Source organism: Bos taurus, chromosome 3 (genome assembly GCF_002263795.3).
Source record: "Bos taurus isolate L1 Dominette 01449 registration number 42190680 breed Hereford chromosome 3, ARS-UCD2.0, whole genome shotgun sequence".
Lineage (NCBI taxonomy): Eukaryota > Metazoa > Chordata > Mammalia > Artiodactyla > Bovidae > Bos > Bos taurus.
In genome coordinates this window covers 23,356,512-23,378,762 of record NC_037330.1, presented here as the reverse complement: position 1 = coordinate 23,378,762, position 22,251 = coordinate 23,356,512, and the positions used below count along the sequence as shown (strand labels likewise).

General features: G+C 45.2%; 1 protein-coding gene across 3 annotated transcripts in view; it reads right to left on the bottom strand.

The window, feature by feature from the left end:
• Positions 1-6,957: 6,957 nt before the first annotated feature.
• Positions 6,958-22,251, bottom strand: part of NOTCH2 (notch receptor 2) — a 175,284-nt gene continuing 159,990 nt past the window's right edge. For all 3 annotated transcript variants that reach the window (XM_002686114.7, XM_024990003.2, XM_059885021.1), the window contains 11 exons: positions 21,594-21,706; positions 20,206-20,711; positions 18,508-18,855; positions 17,492-17,634; positions 17,082-17,292; positions 16,546-16,642; positions 15,285-15,453; positions 14,164-14,465; positions 13,271-13,418; positions 12,512-12,609; positions 6,958-11,579 (listed from right to left, as the gene is read on the bottom strand). In XM_002686114.7, coding sequence (XP_002686160.3) covers positions 10,191-11,579; positions 12,512-12,609; positions 13,271-13,418; positions 14,164-14,465; positions 15,285-15,453; positions 16,546-16,642; positions 17,082-17,292; positions 17,492-17,634; positions 18,508-18,855; positions 20,206-20,711; positions 21,594-21,706 — 3,524 coding nt within the window. In that variant the 3' untranslated portion in view covers positions 6,958-10,190. The remainder of the gene's footprint in view (positions 11,580-12,511; positions 12,610-13,270; positions 13,419-14,163; positions 14,466-15,284; positions 15,454-16,545; positions 16,643-17,081; positions 17,293-17,491; positions 17,635-18,507; positions 18,856-20,205; positions 20,712-21,593; positions 21,707-22,251) is intronic.

Below are 22,251 nucleotides of genomic sequence, written 5' to 3'. Positions count from 1 at the left end.
TGAGCATCCTTTGGCATTGCCTTTGTTTGGGATTGGAATGAAAACTGACTTTTTCCAGTCCTGTGGCCACTGCTGAGTTTTCCAAATTTGCTGGCACATTGAGTGCAGCACTTTCACAGCATCATCTTTCAGGATTTGAAATAGCTCCACTGGAATGCCATCGCCTCCACTAGCTTTGTTCGTAGTGATGCTTTCTAAGGCCCACTTGACTTCACATTCCAGGATGTCTGGCTCTAGGTGAGTGATCACACCATCATGATTATCTGGGTCGTGAAGATCTTTTTTGTACAGTTCTTCTTTGTATTATTGCCACCTCTTCTTAATATCTTCTGCTTCTGTTAGGTCCATACCATTTCTGTCCTTTATCGAGCCCATCTTTGCATGAAATGTTCCCTTGGTATCTCTAATTTTCTTGAAGAGATCTCTAGTCTTTCCCATTCTGTTGTTTTCCTCTATTTCTTTGCATTGATCGCTGAGGAAGGCTTTCTTATCTCTTCTTGCTATTCTTTGGAACTCTGCATTCAGATGTTATATCTTTCCTTTTCTCCTTTGCTTTTCGCTTCTCTTCTTTTCACAGCTATTTGTAAGGCCTCCCCAGACAGCCATTTTGCTTTTTTGCATTTCTTTTCCATGGGGATGGTCTTGATCCCTGTCTCCTATACAATGTCACGAACCTCATTCCATAGTTCATCAGGCACTCTATCAGATCTAGGCCCTTAAATCTATTTCTCACTTCCACTGTATAATCATAAGGGATTTGATTTAGGTCATACCTGAATGGTCTAGTGGTTTTCCCTACTTTCTTCAATTTCAGTCTGAATTTGGTAATAAGGAGTTCATTGTCTGAGCCACAGTCAGCTCCCAATCTTGTGTTTGTTGACTGTATAGAGTTTCTCCATCTTTGGCTGCAAATAACATAATCAATCTGATTTCGATGTTGACCATCTGGTGATGTCCATGTGTAGAGTCTTCTCTTGTGTTGTTGGAAGAGGGTATTTGCTATGACCAGTGCGTTTTCTTGGCAAAACTCTATTAGTCTTTGCCCTGCTTCATTCCATATTCCAAGGCCAAATTTGCCTGTTACTCCAGGTGTTTCTTGACTTCCTAATTTTGCATTCCAGTCCCCTATAATGAAAAGGACATCTTTTTTGGGTGTTAGTTCTAAAAGACTTATAGGTCTTCATAGAACCATTCAACTTCAGCTTCTTCAGCGTTACTGGTTGGGGCATAGACTTGGATTATTGTGATATTGAATGGTTTGCCTTTAAAACGAACAGAGATCATTCCGTCATTTTTGAGATTGCATCCAAGTACTGCATTTCGGACTCTTTTGTTGACCATGATGGCTACTCCATTTCTTCTAAGGGATTTCTGCCAGCAGTAGTAGATATAATGGTCATCTGAGTTAAATTCACCCATTCCAGTCCATTTTAGTTCACTGATTCCTAGAATGTTGACATTCACTCTTACCATCTCCTGTTTGACCACTTCCAATTTGCCTTGATTCATGGACCTGACATTCCAGGTTCCTATGCAATATTGCTCTTTATAGCATCGGACCTTGCTTCTATCACCAGTCACATCCACAACTGGGTATTATTTTTGTTTTGGCTCCATCCCTTCATTCTTTCTGCAGTTATTTCTCCACTGATCTCCAGTAGCATATTGGGCACCTACTGACCTGGGGAGTTCCTCTTTCAGTATCCTATCATTTTGCCTTTTCATACTGTTTATGGGGTTCTCAAGGCAAGAATACTGAAGTGGTTTGCCATTCCCTTCTCCAGTGGACCACATTCTGTCAGATCTCTCCACCATGACCCGCCCATCTTGGGTGGCCCCACGGGCATGGCTTAGTTTCATTGAGTTAGACAAGGCTGTGGTCCTAGTGTGATTAGTTTGACTAGTTTTCTGAGCAACCCCACATCCAAGGAGTGGTGGTTGCGCGGGCGCAGGAGGGCCTAGAGGAGCTATTCCACGTTCAAGGTCAGGAAGGGCGGCGGTGAGGAGATAGCCCTCATCCAAGGTAAGAAGCAGTGGCTGCACTTTCCTGGAGTAGCCGTGAAGAGATACCCCACGCCCAAGGTAAGAGAAACCCAAGTAAGACGGTAGGTGTTGCAAGAGGGCATCAGAGGGAGACACACTGAAACCATAACCTGGCACTAGACAGTGCAAACAGCAGCCAAGTATTAATTATCCAGAACTCCTGCCCACTAGTCAACAGCTGGCTTGCCTTGCTCACTTAAGTCATTTTGCAGTTCTGCAGTTCCACAATTTATATAACTGAATTTGAAACTATATTTGCTTCATGGAGTATCTATTGTAAATTACAATGTTGTTCACCATGAAATAATCTCCACAAATTAAATTAATGAAAACCAATAATTGAAAAAGGAAGGAGGGAGGAAGAAAGGGAAGCAAATGGAATTAGTGAGGAACTATAGGCATATACTGTAAAATAGAAAATATTAATGTTTTATAATTCTGTAATGTAAAATCATAGTTATATAATATTTATACTAGGTGTTTATACATTTCTGTCAGTATTGTAGATACATTTTACTAAAGTATAACTCACCATAGTAAAATTCACTAATCTTAAATTTTACATAAAATATTATATATGTATACATTCATGAAATCGCCACCAAAGTCAAGGTATTTCCAGTCTCCAAAATAGACTTTTCTTATCATCTTGTCAGCCAAGACCCCTGTCCCTCCAAAGTACCCACTATTCAGATCCTTAGGAGCTGTTTGCTTTTCTGACTTATATTATGGAATCATACAGAATGTATTTTTCATGTCTGGCTTATTTTGTTCAACATTAAGTCAGTGACAGCTCTTCATATTGCTGCATGTTGTTCTTTTTCATTTCTGGGTAGTATTCCAATAGAGTGACAGCATCATAATTTATCCACCCTAACTCAAAGACAAAGTGGTGAAGAAACACACTAGTTGATCAGGAAAAGAAGTTAAGTTACAATTGTCAATACATGATTTTTTTTACTTTGTGTTTCTTGCCTTCACATGTCAATGGCAGGCTGTCAGTAGAAGTATTTTAGAGATGTTATCATTGGAACATGGTAATTAATTCAATTACCAGGAAATCAGCTTCCACATGAGCAATAAATATATATTCTTCTTCTAACTTTTTATTTTGTATTGCGGGAGACCTGGGTTGGGAAGGTCCACTGGAGAAGGAAATGGCAACCCACTCCAGTATTCTTGCCTGCAGAATCCCATGGACAGAGGAGCGTGGTGAGCTACAGCCCAAGGGATCACAAAGACCTGGACACGACTGAGCAACTAACATATATAGCCAATTAACAATGTGATAGTTTCAGGTGAAGAGTGAAGGGATTCAGCCATACATACACGTGTATTCATTCTCACCGAATTCCCCTTCCATCCAGGCTGTCACGTAACATTCAGTGGAATTCCACATGCTAGACAGTAGGTCCTTGTTGGTTACCCGTTTTAAGTATAGCAGTGTATACATGACCATCCCGAACACCCTAACTAACCCTTCCCTCCCATCCTTCTCCCCAGCAACCATAAATTCACTCTCTGAGTCTGTTTCTGTTTCGTACGCAAATTCATTTGTGTCATTTCATTTTAGATTCCACATATAAAAGATGTCATACAACAGTTCTCCTTCTCTGACTTCACTCAGTGTGACAATCTCTAGGTCCATCCATGCTGTTGCAAATGGCATTGTTTCATTTTTAAAGGCTGAGTAATTTTCCATTGTATGTTCTTATAAAAAATGTAATCATTGGAGGGAAAATTTTTGGATACTATTGTGTTTTCACCTTCCAGATCCACTCTCTTCCTTTCTCCTTTCTTCTTGAATTAAGCCCTTCTTGAATTAAGATCTTTCTCCACCAAGATCTCTCCTCCAGGAAGCTGACCTGTATCAACAGTTCAATTCCAACAGACTCCTATATGTTCAGACTTCCACATGGATTCAGCAAATAGGAAGTCCAGGGTGGAAGCGTGGTGGGGAATGAGATCAGGGTGTTCATGTCTTGGCTTCCTTGTAGTAAGGGGGTCTGGGGCTCATGGTGCCCCTGGCAGAAGTCACAGCTTTCCTTGAGTTAACTCATTCTATAGGACTCCTTCCTTCCAGTTTTCAGTAACCTCTCCCAGCCTTCTCCTGCTTTGGACCTGAAGTGGTAATAGATGCTGATGATAACCAGGACTTTTTGCACCACCCCTTAGGCTTCCCCAACACCCCACCCCACATACCCCTTAGGCTTCCCCCAAACCCTACACGCATGTCATAATCAGTTTTGGTAAATAAGCCCTTCTTGAATTGTTTGCCCACACTTTGCAGTTGGGACCTGACTGGTGCAAATATTTCAAATGTGTTTTGTTAAGGTCCATTTCAAAAGAAGGAAAAGTTATATTCATTCTGTTTCACACACATTCACACAGCTACAAATATACACCACAACCACACGTTTGTGCGTACACACACACACTTCACATGCACCATCTCTCTTTAGGACTTTTGCAAGCACTTGATTCATATTTCACTTAAAAAATACTGTCACCAGGGAATTCCCTGGCAGTCCAGTGGTTAGGACTCTGCACTTCCGTTGTCGCTAGCCTGGATTCGACCCCTGGCCAGGGACCTAAGATTTGCAAGCTACGTGGCTTGGCCTAAAAAAAGAGAAAAATGCTGTCACCAAGTGAGGTGAATTACCCAACCACCACACAGCATGCCTAAGAGTGTTTATTAGGAGAACTTGGAAGCAGAAGCAGTGACAGGCTTGTAGATTGCCTAGTGCCCATCACATCATGGAAAGTGTGCAGACATTAAAGATGACTGTTCAATCATGACGTTCTGAGAAAAGAACTCCCTGCCCCTCCTTTAGCTGTGAGGCCTTTTAGCTACATGACAGGGAAGCCCAGCCCCTCCTCTGGTGTAACCATGGCCTGGGGTCCACATCTGTTGGCCCAGCTGTGTGATAAAGCAGCCCAAGACCTCCAGGCCTGCTCTCCCTTCTTGCATTTCATGCCCAGGAAAGCCCTGGACAGTCCCTGCATGATCAAGCACCAGGTTTCTATACTTCCAGCTGCAGGAACAGGATATGATGGACAGCCCAGATCCACTCAGTACAGCTCCATGGAGCAAATTTTCATTGCCACAGAATCTGAAAGGCTCTGAGAAGCCAGCCTGCAGAGAACCAGACTTGGGCAAGACATTCCTTAGTTCTCAAATTCATTTTTCTTTTACATCATTTCAAAACCCAACATGAAGACTCAAGTATATTTTATATAAAATTATAGCACTCTCAGGATAACCCCAATATGATACCAACTGTGTTTAAAATATAGTATCAATGTCAAATATTTGTGTTCAAACACCTCACTGGTTGCCTTTACAAGTAAATGTATGAAAGAACTTGGTAATGTGTGTATGTATACATGTGTGTATATATATACAGAAGTATATATGCAAAATATTTTATAGCTGTATATGTTAACTCTATACAAAATTTAAAGAGAAATAACATTGTAAATTAATGGTTTAGTTAACAGCACCATCAGTTTTATTAGTTATATCCCAAATCTCAATTCTTGCTTTAGCAGATATTCTACATTTCCATTAGAAGGCACTTCTTCCTGAGCCACTGTCCGTTTAATGCACGGAAAAGTAACTTAGTCTTGTGATGCTTCCTATTTAGCATCAAGCTAAATCTTGAAGCTTTTCCTCAAGAGCATTTATTTATTCTCTGCCTGGAGAAAGAATGAGTGAAGGTTGCTCAGTCGTGTCTGACTCTTTGTGAACCCATAGACTATACAGTCCATGGAATTCTCAGGCCAGAATACTGGAGTGGGTAGCCTTTCCCTTCTCCAGGGGATCTTCCCAACCCAGGGATGGAACCCACGTCTCCTGCATTGCAGGCAGATTCTTTACCAGCTGAGCCACAAGGGAAGCCCCAAAATACTGGAGTGGGTAGCCTATCCCTTCTCCAGTGGATCTTCCCAGCCCAGGAATTGAATTGGGTTTCCTGCATTGCAGACAGATTCTTTACCAACTAAGCTATGAGGGAAGCCCCTTATGGCAGAAAGTGAAGAACTAAAGAGCCTCTTGATGAAGGTGAAAGAGGAGATGGAAAAAGTTGGCTTAAAATTCAACATTCAAAAAACAAAGATCATGGCATCAGGTCCCATCACTTCATGCAAATAGATGGGGAAACAATGGAAAGTCACAGACTATTTTTTGGGCTCCAAAATCACTGCAGATGGTGACTGCAGCCATGAAATTAAGACGCTTGCTCCTTAGAAGAAAAGCTATGACCAACCTAGACAGCATATTAAAAAGCAGAGACATTACTTTGCCAACAAATGTCCATCTAGTCAAAGCTATGGTTTTTCCAGTAGTCATGTATGGATGTGAGAGTTGGACTATAAAGAAAGCTGAGCACTAAAGAATTGATGCTTTTAACTGTGGTGTTAGAGAAGACTCTTGAGTCCATTGGACTGCAAGGAGATCAGACCAGTCAATCCTAAAGGAAATGAGTCCTGAATACTCATTGGAAGGACAGATGCTGAAGCTGAAACTCCAATCCTTTGGCCACCTGATGCGAAGAACTGACTCATTAGAAGAGACTCTGATGCTGGGAAAGACTGAAGGCAGGAGGCGAAGGGGACGACAGAGGATGGGATGGTTGGATGGCGTTACCGGCTCGATGGACATTTGTTTGAGCAAGCTCTGGGAGTTGGTGATGGACAGGGAGGTCTGGTGTGCTGCAGTCTATGGGTCAAAGAGTCAGACACAACTGAGTGACTGAACTACTACTACTTGGAGAAAGAAAAAAAGACTAGTGCTAGGCTATATGGGATTCAGAATGAAAAGAAAATGTTTTCTCTCTCAGCAAATTATGACATCATGAGTTAAATCATTGCAAAGTAGGGATGAAGAATGGAAAATAAAAACTGCAATGTCTGTTGAGCTTGACATGTAATTTTTTATTTTGTGATAAAAATGCTTCCATATAAATTTTGTCGTAACTACTTTTAGAATGAAACTTTGAAAATTAAAAACAAATTGTGCATTTTCCTTACCATGAATAGTTAGGAATATGCAGTCATTTTATTGGTTATTGGGTTTCTCATACAAACAGATATCATATCACTTTTAAGAGAAATGTACACAAGTAAGAAGCCACAGTACCAAACAGTTATGAGTGGGAGCCTCTGGGCATATACACTTGTCCTCTCAGTCACCGTACATTCAGTATATTAGTTAAGGCCAAAATCCCCAAACCACTTGCCAATGGAATATTACACCTTTGGTTCTCTTTTATGCAAGAATTATGAACTAGCAAACTTAATAATGATGAGAGAATGGACTTGTGCATTATAGCTGATTGCTTACATAAAATCTTTAACTCTCACTCTCTCTTTCCCTCAAACCTTTCTCTCCCTTACCAACATGTAAATCAGAAAATGATGCTTAATACAAAAGAAACAAACAAATAAAAAATATATCCCCAAAGGCAGACAGAACATGACTCAAAGGAAGAATTTATAAAGATAAAACAAGAATGTGAGGGGCAAAGAGGGTGACATAGACCTGTCATAAAAGATGTTTCCCATACAAACCTAAGTCTCCACTTCAGAACCCAGTTGAGAAAGTCATTCCTCATCTTATTTTCTCTTTTACTCAATACAACTCACAGGTTCTTCACAATCTAAGTGACTGATAAATGCTTGAAAGGCAGTGTCTTCTTCCTTATCACTGAAGCCTGTTGTTTGTAATGGCAGCTTTCATATTTACTTCTGCAAAACCCAAAGGATCCCAAAGAGGAGCAAGCAAGTTAGGCCCACAATGTGCTTACAGACGGAGGAGGCTATAAGGGATCAAGCTGCTAGATCAGAGCTGACACTGTGAAGAAGAGGGGCCGGAATGGGATGACAGAGAAGTGTAAGTGTGGTGAGGTCCACAGTGGTCCATGGAGAGGCGTCCTCCCCATCTGTGAATCAGCGAACAGGTCCAAGGATAAGGAATCACCATTCAGAATGACAAAAGGCTTCACACTATGAAAGGGGTTGGCAGAGTTGCCACATGAGAGAATACAATACAGAATGAAAAAATAATCTGCTTGTATCAGGGGAAATGAATTATATTTTAGTTCAGTGAACTTGGACAGGACTAGAAAAACTCTTTGTAGACTTCCATGCTAACAGACACATATGGTTTCCGTATGAAGCCACAGACAGATAAATCTGGTAAATGGGAAGAACTCAGGCAAGGCAGTAAGGAAAACTATCATTGAAGCCAACACGGAGTGGGCAGACCACCTATTCATATCTACAAGATGCTCCCAGAAGAACTGATTTTCCATTGTCATGATATCATAGCACCAGGCAGAAGGGACAGTGTGGAGACAGAACCAGTTGTTAGCTAACTCAGGGAGAAGAGGAAGAAAACTACTTTTCTCCTCTTTCTAGTGTTGGATAGAATGCATGTCCTTGATAGAGGGTCAAAAGAGTTACCAAGACCACAAATACAGGAAGCAGACGTGGGTGAGATGCAATCACACTCTGAACATGAAGATGACAAGACAGTAAGTCTATTCTTGTCCATTATCATCTAGAAGGTGACTCTATGAGAGGAAAATATCCCTGATAAGTGTCTATGTTAGTTGCCTAATGGGGAATCTCATGACCACCTGAAATAAAAGGAACTGGGAGCAAAAAATAGCAAAGGCTACCTCATAATTCCTCCCTTTCCAACCTTCTTATAAGACTGGCTTTGGCCACAGAAACTAGGCCAGCATTCTAGTTCCCACCCTTGAACACAGAAAACCCAGGTGTTCAGTGAGGACCTACTGGGTGCACAAGTAATCAGACCACGAAGTGTGGCAGGAAGATAGGTGAACGGGGCCTGGGATCAGAAGGAATGTCAGGAAGTAGAGACTGTGACCACCTGACCAGGGGAAGATGACTGTCATGGGGGTTGGGGAGGAGGCCCTTGAGCAGACTAAAGTTCAGTTCTAAATGGCAAGGGAATGTCGTTTGAAGGCTCAATAACTACAACAATCTCCATCTGCTGGATGTGTGAGTGAAGCAGGCCAAGGGTTCTAACACCTCTAACAACGTGTTTGATGCTGGCGGTCAACAGAATGCTTGGCAGGGACTGGTTAGTGGGTAATCACTTCTTGCCTGAGTTAGCGTATCTCTTGGCTCTCTTGGTCATTCCAACATTCCAAACCTTGGTCTGTTTGGGTTTTGCTTTTTTAAAGGGGTCATATTAGCTACACCGCCAAGGATAAAACCTTCACACTTACTAGGCGGACACATGGAAAAAAAGAAGATGCTTACTCTTCTTCCTGGTAAGGTTTGTAGGAACCCAGCATGTAGGCAAGAGAATTTAGGCGCAGCTTCTTGAAAGGGGTCCTGGTCCCCTAAATGGGTTCAAAGAAAAATATTTTGCTCCCCTTCTTCTTTTAGGAATGATATGTAGGAGAAAGGACTATGTCCATTTTCTAAAGAAACATACTTGAAAAGTGTCTGCTGAGACCATAAAGGTAAACCCTGTGAGGTTCCTGGGGACACTGGGAAAACAGGAGGGAAAAGGGAGGCTGCAGGTGCCTCCAGCACAGGCATGATTCAAAGCACAAAGGTTCTGCCCTGGAACAGGCAGGTGGGGTTCCAGCCACAGAGAGGTGCACAATTAAAGCACCAAATGAAGTCAAAAGAATTTTCCAAGGATGAGAACAGGAGACAGGTCACATCTGGCAGAATTCCAGGGCACAACTCCCAGCAGGAATCGACCGCAGAATCTTCTCATGGATATGGCAGAAGCCCCCAAGGCTGAAAAATGCACTCCAGGCTGCAAGAATGTCTACAACAGGCATCCATCTTATTCTCTGTATTGAAGAGAGGAAATGTGGTCCCAAGTCTTGTATTTATCTTGTAGTTCAGTGAACTTGGGGACTTGACGGGCAAGAGATTACAAGGAGCCTTGTCCCATCCATGTTCCCCAAACCCTGCAGATGCTCAGTGAAGCTAATTAACTTGCTTCTTCAGGTTATCTACAAGATAAGAGCCTCTCCTCTCTCCTGCCTCCAGAAGCTGGTTCCAGAGATTTCTTCATTTCTTTCCCGGATGACCTTCATTTGTTCCTCAGCAGCATTTACAAGAGGAGTCTGTGTCTAGGCTGGAGGCAGACTCTTTCATGCATAGACCTGCATGTTGCTGCGTGGTGGCTCAGACATGTGTGTCCCAGGTCCCCGCTGACCTCCTCCAGCACCCCCAGGAGTGGGGCTGGTGGTCACATCTGACCAGTCAGAAGCAGAGTGGGGTGATGAACTTGACCACTGGTCAGGAGACTCTGGGGACGGTGTCAGGTAGGGATGCTCACCCTGGAGGTGACCACTGTGACTGGGCGTTCTCTCAGCAGCGTTGGAGGAAGCATAGCTATGCTGTGATGGGGGTGTGGGATACTTGCCCACGGAGGCTGGGAAGGCGTGATAGGCTGGGAGAATGGTCTGAGCAACCTGCCCATCCTGCTGGGGCATCATGGCAGTGGGAAAAGCCATACTGGGCAAGCGAGCCATTTCTGGAATCTGATACATGGTGGGCAGGGTGCCTGCAACAGCTGGAGGGCAGTTGGACGGAGGCTGGGCAGCCCCAGTTGGTTGGGCAATGCTGCCTTTGGGGATTAGCTGGAAAGTCACAATGGGGGGCAAGGGCTCTCGTGGGGTGGTTAAATGCTTCCCTTCGGGCGGCCTGCTCTGGGGAGCTATGCCAGGGTGGGTGCCCTCAGCTGGAGCCAGGACCATACCGAACATCTCGTTGTACTGGCTCTCATTCATCTCCACGCGGTTCATCCAGTCGGCGGGGACAGTGACTGAATGCAGCCTACCCAAGCTCCCTGCGGTGCTGCTGCCCGGGGGCACAATGTGGCGGTGAGACAGCAGCTGGCTCACCGAGGGAAGCACAGTGTTGGCCCCATGAGCCAAGGGCTGCATCTCATGAAGGTTAGAGAAAGACAGTGCATGCTGTGCATGGACTGGGGCAGTGGGGGCGGCAGTGGCCAGCATGGGGTTGGGGGAGGCCTGTAAGATTCCGGGGGATGTGATCATTGGAGAGGAGGTGGTGTCAGAAACATATGTGTGCGGAGATTCTAGGGAATCGACGGGGGACAGAGTCACTGAGCTCTCGGACAGCTGGCCCTTGTCACTCAGAGACTTCTTCCTCCTGTTCCCCTTGGCATCCTTGGCCTCCTTGGCAAGGTTAGGGAGGCTAGTGGGCACGGTACTCTTGGTGTTAGGCCGTCTAGACTTCTTGCCCATTGGGGTATGCTTCAAACTGAGAAAAGGTCTGTTGGGCCCACAGATGACGGGTGAGAGCGCAGAAGTCAGCACTGTGCCGGGAGGGCTGGGGGTCACGTTGTACTCGTCCAGCAGGCGCACGATGTCATGGTGCATGCGGTCCCGGGCCACGTCCCGGGGAAGGCGATCCATGTGGTCTGTGATGTCCCGATTGGCAAAATGGTCTAACAGGATCTTGGCTGCTTCATAGCTCCCCTCCCGGGCAGCAAGAAACAGGGGTGTCTCCTCCTACAGAAAAAAAAAAAGAAAGAAAAAGCCCATGCAGAGTGCGTTTTAATAACACTCCTGAGAATACAGCCATGTTTCTCAATCTTTTTGTTATCACTCCTTTAGACATTTTTTCCTAACTGCCTTCCCACATGAAATTTTAATACCACAGATAAAAAGTGTGCACCCACCTATGTACTGAATGGCTATCTGTAATTTATACATAAAGAAAAATTATTTTACTTCTCCCCAAGAGCCAGCTTTGCCCTACTGAGGGCTACGTCTTCTTAGTGGGGAAAGTGTGAAATAAAGCATGTGCCTGAGCCATAAATTCACCTGCAAGAGCACTGAGCTTATCAAAATAGGGCTCTAAAAGGAGTATCAGAAATAAAGGTATGAAGGGAAGAACCTCAAGCATGTAGAGAACTGAGAAAAATAAAGGAAAGTGAAAGACAAAACATCTGAGACAAAGAACAAAATAATGGAAAAGAGGAAATGAACAAGAGAAGGTAAGGTGAGCAAGAGAGGGAGGCATGACACAGAAGTCAGAGGAAGCAGGAAAACATCATGGAGCCCAAGAACGGGGCAGGGGTGGAGGACGTGGGGCATCAGGAAAACAAATAAGAACAAACAAGTGAAAAGAAAGGAAGTGTGTGTGTGAATAGAACAAAGACCAGGAGAAAGGGAAACGTCAAAGAAGAGAAAGGCAGAAAAGGTTACCAAAGTTATCAAAGAAGAGCCTGGTGCAGACTGAGCAGGCTAAGGGTCAACCCTGACATCTCACTGGATAAGCCCAGTGCAAGCACTCAGGCACTCTGGACCCATTTCTGGCCTAATCTGCTTCCATCTTTGTCTATCCTTATCACTGAGCAGCTACAGGAGAAAAGGAATGGCCTCACACATAACCCGAGGCACTGCTGTACCTGCCCCCCAGCTCAGAGCCCAGACTGTACCTTGTTGTCCTGCATGTCTCGGTTGGCCCCATTTTTCAACAGCAAAAGGGTTGCCTCCACATTATTCACAGCAGCTGCCCAGTGAAGGGCAGATTTTCCTGCAGGAAAAAACATTTTTATAAGCAGACAGAGTAAGAGGTCATGTCCTACCTCTCCCATCGGGAAGTGTTATGACTTGTACAAGGAAACCTTGAACTTCTCAGACAACAGCTGGAAGCCAGTTTTCTCTGGGTGCCCACAGGAAAAACCAAAGATTATCTTCATTTTCCCCTATTCTAGAAACACTTTGGTACAGGCTGCCTAGCTTTCAGAAGGCCTCTAAGTAAAAGGATCATCTGTCTATGGTACCACATCCTTCGTGTGGCAAAATCTAGCCTGTCACATGCTGAAGACAATAACCTGCTTATTTATTACATGCCAGGATATATAGTTAGAATATCTCACCACCCTACCCCTTCCATGAAGTCAGCTCTCATATCCTCATAACAAGAGTGGTATACCCGGGAACCTATGCAGGAAAACTCTCATAGACCTGCTCTTAGATCCAAGAACTCTCACTAAAAATCCATTCCCAACTTCATCTATGGACTTCGCACTGTCTCAGATCTCTGAACTCAATATTGCAAAAGGAAGAAGGAATGAATGAACGAATCTTCAGTGGATTCGGATCTGAGACAGCTTTTAAGGATCTTGCAATAATTCTTTCCTTAGAGGCCTGCTTTGCAGGTAGGAGTCTGAATCCCTGCTTCTCATCCCTACCATGGTCATCCACTGCATTCACATCTGCTTGGCAGTTGATCAGTTCTGCCACCATTCCCTCCACTGCCAGGCGGGCAGCCAGGATCAGGGGTGTAGTGCCATCATTCATCCTTGCGTCTAGATCAGTTACTCGGTTGCGGATCAGTATCTAGAATATGAGAAAGTACAGAAAAGAGAGTCAGCTTCATACAAAAAAATAATGAAGCTAAGGTAAGACAGACATAAGAGCATCAGAGTTGAGGCTATACTGTAAGTTCCTGGAGGGCAGGGAATGTTTTGCTATCTTCGTGTCCAGGTTCTCCTAGGGTCAGTCAACTAATATCTGTTGAATGAATGAATAAAGGAATAGGATGAATGAATATACAAACAAACAGGTACCCAAGCTCTACAATGGCTTTGTAAATTAATGTACTTCTGCTTTCTAAAGAAAAAAGAGGGAATGTGGAAAAATACCACAACCTCAATTGTGGTATACAAGTTAAGATGATATAGAATACTTTCAATTTCCTCTTAAGGCTAAAATAATAGGGCATCAGGTGTGCACTGTGAACTCATGTCAGGAAAACCACCAATGAGCAGCTGGAAGTCCATATAGTCAGATAAATCTAGAGGGAGAGGCTGACAGATACTAGTCGGAGGCAGGTGTCATGCACCTGATCTTTTCATTTGGGAGGTGTTTTGCCTCCTCAAAAACAAAACAAACACACAAAAAACAAAGCACTGATGAACAATCAGAAGACTGGTGTTATCTGCTTTACTATGAGCTGGCTGACTTTATCATCTGCCTTATCCTCTCAAAGAATCACTGAACAAATATAATGGGTTATTACATGTCTTAATGAAGGGAAAATATTCTAGATTCATTAGGTATCAACTCTTTACATGATCTTTACCTGGAAGACACCTTGGGCATCAGCAGCCACTGCAGCATGGAGAGGGCAGCGGCCCATGTTGTCCTGGGCATTGGCATCTGCACCTGCATCCAGGAGACGCTTGGCAGCATCTGCCCTTGAGTACCGGGCTGCGAGATGCAGGGCCATCTCACCCGTCCGGTCTGTCTGTGCTTGGAGGCTGGCACCCTGGTAGACTAGGTCCGTGATGATGTTGGCAGAAGAGTCCTCTGCATCTTCATCTTCATCACTCATGTCTGAGCTGCCTCCTCGGAGAGAAGCCAGCATCAGTGGGGTGCACCCATCTGGAGGAAAGGGAAATTCCAAATAGTATTTAAGGAGGGGAAGGACATTCATGTTCACTTAACCCTATTGCTGGAAGAGCTCAATTTGAAGAAAATTATTCTTTTCGGAAAAAACCCTGTGCTTCTTGTGATAAGTGGCAATTGATTTTTCCTTGATAGTATCCTTTCTGTAAAGAGGAGCTAGTCTCCAAGTTAAACAAGCTTTTCTGTTCAAGTTTCTAAGTGCTATGCTTTTTTTAAATTGGACAACATTTTAAAATATCCAGTATTAATAAACTATATACACTAAGGTACGAATTAAACAAATTCTCTATTCCTCTGCTTTGGGATAGTATTTTTTTACCCCACTAAAATCTATCCCAAATAATCAGCCTTTTTGTTGCTGAACATGCATTATGTGATGGCTTCCCTGGTGGTTCAATGGTAAAGAATCTGCCTGCAATGCAGGAGAGGTGGGTTTGATCCCTCAGTCAGGAAGATCCCCTGGAGGAGGGCATGGCAACTTACTCCAGTATTCTTGCCTGGAGAATTCCATGGACAGAGGAGCCTGGCAGCCTACAGACCATGGGGTCGCAAAGAGGCAGACACAACTGAAGCAACTTAGCATGTATGCATGCAGAAGGTGAAACAAAATGAAATCCTGCCTCTTTTCTCATACAAATTCATAATTTCTGCAAGCCTGTTTTCCTTAGACATTCATTTCCTCAAGCTGATTTCCAGTCTGATTTCCTCGATCATTGAGTGGGGCAAACACAGGGGTAAGGTAGAACCAGGGGGTGGGCATGGCGCAGTGCAGAGAGAAGGCTCGCAGGCACTAACCTGGACCGCGGACGTTCACATCCAGCACGTCCACCTCCTGCTCTGCCTGTGGAGGGGTGAGAGCCAGCGATGGTGTCCTACGGATGTCTGCAGCTTCCAGGTGCTGCTGTGTCCATGGACGCCGATCGATGGGGTCATCTTCTTCTGAGAGCAAAGCCTCATCTTCAGCCTGAAAGAAGAGGACAACTCTCCTGATCACTCTGGCACGCCCCCAGGATCTCTCCCAATTCTTTGACTGACTAACTTCTAGCTACCCTTCAAGTAGAGAGCAGACTTTAATTCCTCTTATTGGTCCTAAAGAACACACGCTGCTCACTCTCCTTAACTAAGCATTGTGTTAGGTACTTACACAGCATTGCATGGCAGTTCCCAATGCTACCTGAAAGGCTCCTCAGGACAGGGAGCAAGCCTTGTTCAAGGTTGCCTCCCTGTACCCTGTATCCACCCCAGTGCCCAGCACAGAGCCAGCATTCAGCAAGAATTTGCTGAATAATTATTATACTTTTAAAAGCAGCTGACCTTTATGGAATATTCAGTATGTGATAGAAAACAGGTAAGGCAATTCACCCGTATTGAAGGAATCATTATTATTTTCCCTATCTTACAAAGTAGGGATAAGTAAATATAAAGAGGTTAAATAATGTGCCAGAGTTTGGGACTTGAATCCAGTCCTGACTGTAGTAATTTTCTTAACCATCATGCCTGTTTTCCTCAAGCATTTATTCAGAATATCCATGGGATACATGCATACCCCAGCCACGTACGTCTATGGGTGAATGGTCTCCTTTTTCATGTCAGACTCAGCCCAATGTACCTCTTACTGCTATATGGCTTTTGTTTCCAGGGATCAAGATTTAAAGCCTCCAAACTCAGTGATCACTGGCTTTCCTCCACTAACTCACTCCACCTTCCCTTGAAGTATCCAGAGAGAACAAGGGAGAGATCTGGCCATGAAAGAAACTGGTGTTTACACACAATAGTCCTTATTCAAATACCATCAACCTGACATTTGAGGAAGGAAGCATGTTTGTTTTATTATTTTTAAAGAGTTCTTTCTGAAAAACTTACATAGTAACCCAAGGCCATCAATGACCTAAATAGTCCTGATTTTTGAAACAACCTAGGATAGCCAAGGCCTGGGCAACATGTACAGACTACCACCCTTCTCTCCCACTCATGATACTCTAGATACCGAAGGACAAAAATGTGAAATATGAGCAGACAACGGCTAATAACGGTGCTTCTACCACGGCCAGCTTACCTTGGCTTTCTTAGGCTGCGGCCCTTCATCATCGACCCAGTGTTCACTTGTTCCAGAACCAATTAGGTTCGCCTCTGAGACTTGCACTGAAAGATTTCTGACATGACAGAATCATGAAGGTATAAAATAAGAGCAGGGTTATATCATAAAAGAACATAGAAATTTTCGTAATTTTTCTGCCATCACACACTCTCATGGCTACAGTCAGACTTTCAGGGGCCTTGACCTGGGGGAAAAATGGGCAATATTACATCCCATTGTCTGAGTAAATATCAGTTCCTTTCCCACTAAGCAAGAGCTTAAGACAAAGGCGTGTCTCATCACAGAAGCTGAGCATCCCTGTGATAAAATGTACAGAACTGAAGCATCCAGACTCTTATTTTATAGCCACAAGCAGGCATTCAGTATCACGGTCAAGTATAGTAGCACGGCATGGCCAGAGCTCTGAATTTAAAATCATGATTCAACAAGATCTGATTTTCCACTTATCCGTACTTGTTATTACTGTGAATAGTAGCTTATTGACAAACTCTTACTTGAGTCCCACAGCATCCTGGCCCACTGGCTCACGACGTTTGTGGTTGCTGGAGTCACGGCGAAGGGTGAAACCTTCAGGCAGCCAGAGGGAGCCATGCTTGCGCTTTCGTTTTGCCATGATAACCCCCAGCAGGATAATAAACAAGATAATGACAACGGCAACAGCAAGCAGATAGAGAAGCTGAGTGCGTTTTGGGGTCAGAGATTCACCTGAAAGTGCAGAGAGATAGGGAAAGTGATGAATAAAACATCCACCTCTCAATATTCCCACTAAACTCCTTCAGAGAACAACTTTGAGCTCACTAGCCCTGAGGAACAGAGCGCTGCACACTGGAAGCTGTGCCCCGTTCTCTCTGCCTGCAAGTGACACTCCTCAGCACACTTTCCCCTTAATTTTAGAGCTACTCACTGACGACAGACACAAGTGGGTACGACAGGGTCCCCTGGATGGCGTGAGAAGCCAGAAGAGCTGCGGCTGCGTCTGTGTTCTTAAAGCACTGGTCTGAGTCTTGAACACACTGGCGGTTGTCAATCTCCAGAAATACCTGAGAGCTGAGGGGAGCCAAGGAGAAATGGCAAGAAAATGTCAACCCAGGAATCTGAGGTAGACCCGCTTCCTCACCCTCAGCCTCGGGCTCTCTACCTCTGGGATGTTGTCTCCAGGAAGATCCCAGAAATTAAGATCTGGTTTACACCCTAAACACTAATTCTCACTTAGGGTGGGCTACAGTCCATGAGGTCACAAAGCGTCGGACACAACTGAGTGACTAACCCTTTCATGTCCTTGGTTTGGCTGCATCTAAGTGTTCTGACTTTTAGGCAACATAAGACAAATTGAGAAAATGGGGTGAAGTTGCCTTTGGTGGGCTGCTTCTACCCCTTCCCCCTTCCGGTGTACTCAACGGTACATACAGCTACTCTAAAAACACACCCCTGCCTTTTGCTTTTTGTTCCTTACTCTCCTTTCTCTCTGCATCTGTACTCGAGCTAGCTAGCCAGCTGAACCTTGTGCGATACCAAAAAATCCTGAGTGTGGATGACATACTATATGCAGAACATCACCCTTGTCAAAGAGACAGAAATGAAGCGCCTTGAAAAGAAGCCCAGGATTAATACAAAGAGGAGTCATCACTAGAAGGATTTACGCCAACTCTGGCAAATGGTTAGAGATTCTAGCACATGAGGAGCCCGTTCTGACACCCTGCCACTTGACTTGCTTCAGCCCACTTTTCAGGATTCCAAGATCAAGGCAAACCTTTAGCACTAACCGTAAAGACTGGGATTACAGGCTTGTGTTACTCGGTTGACTGTTTTGGTTTCTGACCTTTCATCTTTATAGGTCCAGTTGCAGTTATGATATTTGTGTATCAAAGTGCTCAGCCTGGTAAAATTAAGCTTTGAGAAGTCCAGAAACTAAACACCTACCCAGCCACTTCCTGTTCTTCATCTCCAGGAAGGGACCTGCGTGTCAGTCTCTGCTTCTTCATGGCAGCTGACTTCCCACCATAATAGGGGTAGACCATGAGTTCCCCCTGGGCAGACCGTTTGATGCGGAGGTTGGTGTGGAGCAGGGTGCCCAGTGCCCGCAAGAATCTGCGGGCATCCTGGAGCAGCTGTTCAGGTGGCATCAGCACCACGATGACCAGGGTGCCCTCTGCCAGGTTTTCTGGCCGGTCAGCAGCACAGTCCAGCCCATCCCAGCCACACTCCTCACTGTTGCAACCCTGGTCACAATGGTTGTCTTCGTAGTGGTCTGCACAGTATTTGTCATATCTAGGCAGAGGGAGACAGAGAATATGGTAAGATCACAGTGGAGCTCTATTTGTTTTCCACTTGGAACTAATGTGGATTTTCCTACCCATCTTCTACGACTCAGATTAGATCCTGAATGTCCTCTGAAGCCTTCTTGGACTCTCTGTGCCTGACTTCTTAGAGTATATACAGTCTACACACCTTAGCATCTCAGTGAGTGCTCTCTGAATGAGAAACGAAACTACTCACTAAACTCATGGGCCCCTAGGCAACTTGTCATCATGTTAAATCAGATTTGTAAACAAATCTGAAACAAAAATCTACCTGGTTCATGTTTCCTTTATTTTTATATCCATTGCCTCTGGGTTTCCAGCAGTAAAACAAGACTCTAGAGAGCGCTTCCAGAAACTGGAAAGTAACCCCATACCAACAAGAGATGCTGTACAGTTGACCTTTGGCCCATTTGATATGGCCCATTTCTTCTCTAATCAAGACTGAATCTTCACTGTGGAAGGTAGGTGGCAAGAAGTGTGTCCCACACAGGATACCAGATCTAATTTGTACAGCATCTTTCAAACATTGGGAAATGGAAATTGACTCCCAAAGCCTGTTGATGCAAAAATCGTTGGATTTCCACTTTCCCCTTCTCCCTCCTCACTCCCATCCCTTGATGGTTACACCACCCAGTCCAACTTGCCACTCTAGCTCAGTGAGGAGATCAGGAGTCAGGAGGAGCTATATCTGCTCTGGCAAGTTCTTGAACCTCCCAAGTCTCCCTTCCCTGATCTGTTAAAGGCCATTAACAACACCTATGCCTCACAAGGTTGTTGAGAATTAATCAGGGTTGAACCAAATGGGATGACTAAATGGAAAGCTATTACGTAACCCACAAAGGCCCCTATAATTGCAGCAGTGAAGACCAGGAGGGTTAGGCTGACTAATCTAGCAGATGCTTCCCGATGAATCTGGAGGGGAAACCCAGTCTTAGGGAAAGACACGGGATGAACAGAGATGGGTACAGACCTTTGCAACCATGCTGCAGGCAGATTATGTGAGAGGCTGCCTGACAGTGGGTAACACTTCCAAAAGTCACTTCCCCTGGGAACCTGTGGCAGCAGCAGGCGAGGAAGCAGAGACAGGCAGAGAGTGGCTGTGCAGTGAGCGTTTCTGCCCCTCGGTCAGCAAGGGAGAGCACAGGGTAGTGTGTGATGGGGCAGGATGGCACCAGGAAGAAGAGGGCAACTGGTGCCAGTCCAGAAGGCAGAGGCGGCTTGGGCCGAAGCACTGGAGCGGTTAGCAGCAAAAGAACAAGAGACCGAGGTGTGTTAGTGACAGCGCTGCCCCTCAGTTCTGGGGACCCTGGGCGCTTACTTGCATGTCTTGCTACTCTTCTGGCATTCAAAGTTGTCAAACAGGCACTCGGCCGTGTTGCACAGCTCGTCGCACTGGTTGTTGATGTACTCCCAGCAGGGCAGCGGGGAGGAGCAATTGGCCCAGGGGTCCTCCATGGTGAGGGAACAGTCCCCCCCATCCCACTGGCAGGCATGGCTGTTGCACACGTCATCACAGATGCCGTCCCGAGCTTTGTCAGCACAATACTGGCTCAGGCAGGTGGCGGGAGGGGTGCTGGTGGGGGCGGTGTAGAGTTCACAGTGGCTGCCCCGGAACGGCGGGGCACACTGGCACGAGTAGTAAGGAGGCTGGCGCTGAGGGTAGCAGCTCCCCCCGTGCTGGCAGGGGCTACTGGCGCAGCCCGAGTCGCAGTCCTGGGGGTTGGGGCAGAAGCAGCGGGGGCCCGAGGCCGTGTGCACACATTGCTCCCCTCTCCTGCACTTCACCTGTCCGCAGCTGCTCTGGCATCGTGCCCCAGAGAAGCCCTGTGGGAATCAGTGAACAAATGAGGATGGCAGGTGACTCGTGAGGGCAGGCCCCATTCTCCCTCGGGCCCCCTCAACGCCACACCTCTAGGGACGTAAAGACTAGACTCTTGGCTAAGATGCCTCCAGGTAGCTTCCTGGACCGAGTTCTAGGAAGAGATTTCTTCAAGTCAACTTTTTTACTCTAAGAGCTTGCTTCTAGAAATGAAGTCCAGAGTTCACATTAGGATAAGGTGACCCCAAACCTATTAGCACCTTTCCAAATCATCAGTAGATCACTCATACGGTGACTTTACAGGGGAAAAAACTCACTTCAGAGGACTGGATGTCTAAAAGACTTTCCTATGTCATCTCGTTCTTGAACGTCTCCCTCAGTCCAGGCCAAGGTTACTGGACAGGTTTCCTTTTGATATCCCTCTGCTCATCTGTTAGGAAGCTTTTAGCCTCTGGCAGGAGCAAAAGTGTTTGCACAGCAAATGGCTAACGTTAAGACTTCCTTCTAGTTGAAGAAGCAGTCTGTTCCCAAATAACTGCTGTCGAGGGATGTGAGCAGAGTAGCATTTCCAAAAACTCTGTCCCAGTCTGGGCAGCAAGACTACCCTCCAGCACAAGACCCAGAAGCCAAATACACTAGCCCTGTTCCCAAGGGAATATCCACTGCCCTTAGTGCCTCTGAGGATTGACAGTCACAGACCAGGGAGCTCACTGTTTCTGGGAGTATTTTAATAGTTCTAAATGGAAAACGGAAGCACTTTCTCCTAAAGAGGCTAACATTAAGAAACGCCCCCACCAAGAAAGCTCCCCACAGAGCTCGGAAATGCCAGGTTTCCTCTCGGCCCTGTCTCAGGCTATATGGAATTCAGTAGGCACTGTGGCACTCACCGGGGGACAACGACAGATGAAACCATCGGGCATGTTGCTGGCCACAGCACAAGTGCCTCCGTTCAGGCAAGGCATCTGGGGACACACGTCGACGAACGTTTCACAGTGACGACCTCAGAGTAGAAAATGAAAGGGGGTTTTAAAAGTGAAAGCAGTAACTCAGGTTATTGAACAGGATACTACTGGGATGTGAGCTAGTCAAAGGATTAGAGAGGGAGCAAGAGGTGTGAGAATTGAGTTCTAAGCCTAAGGGGGCATGAGAGGATGAGGAAGGCACATGCTAGATCCCAACATCCTTGGCCCATCACTCACTCAGGACAGTTCCCTCATCTGTCTTGTCTACAGTAATAAGTGCAGATGGCACACGACTGAACCGACTCACAAAACAAGATGTGTACAAAAAATGACTAACCCCTCAAAAAAAAAAGAAAAAGAAAATGACACCTAAGCTTTTTTTGAAGGCACTTTAGCTTTCATAAGGCAAAAACATTTAGCAAAAATCCACTGCATTTTGTTAACACTGTCTACTTGATAAGACAGGCTACACCAGGCCAATACATCTAAAACAGTGATTAACATATACACGCTACTATAGATAAAACCGATAACTCCTAAGAACCTACTGTATGGCACAAGGAACTTAACTCATAGTCTGCGA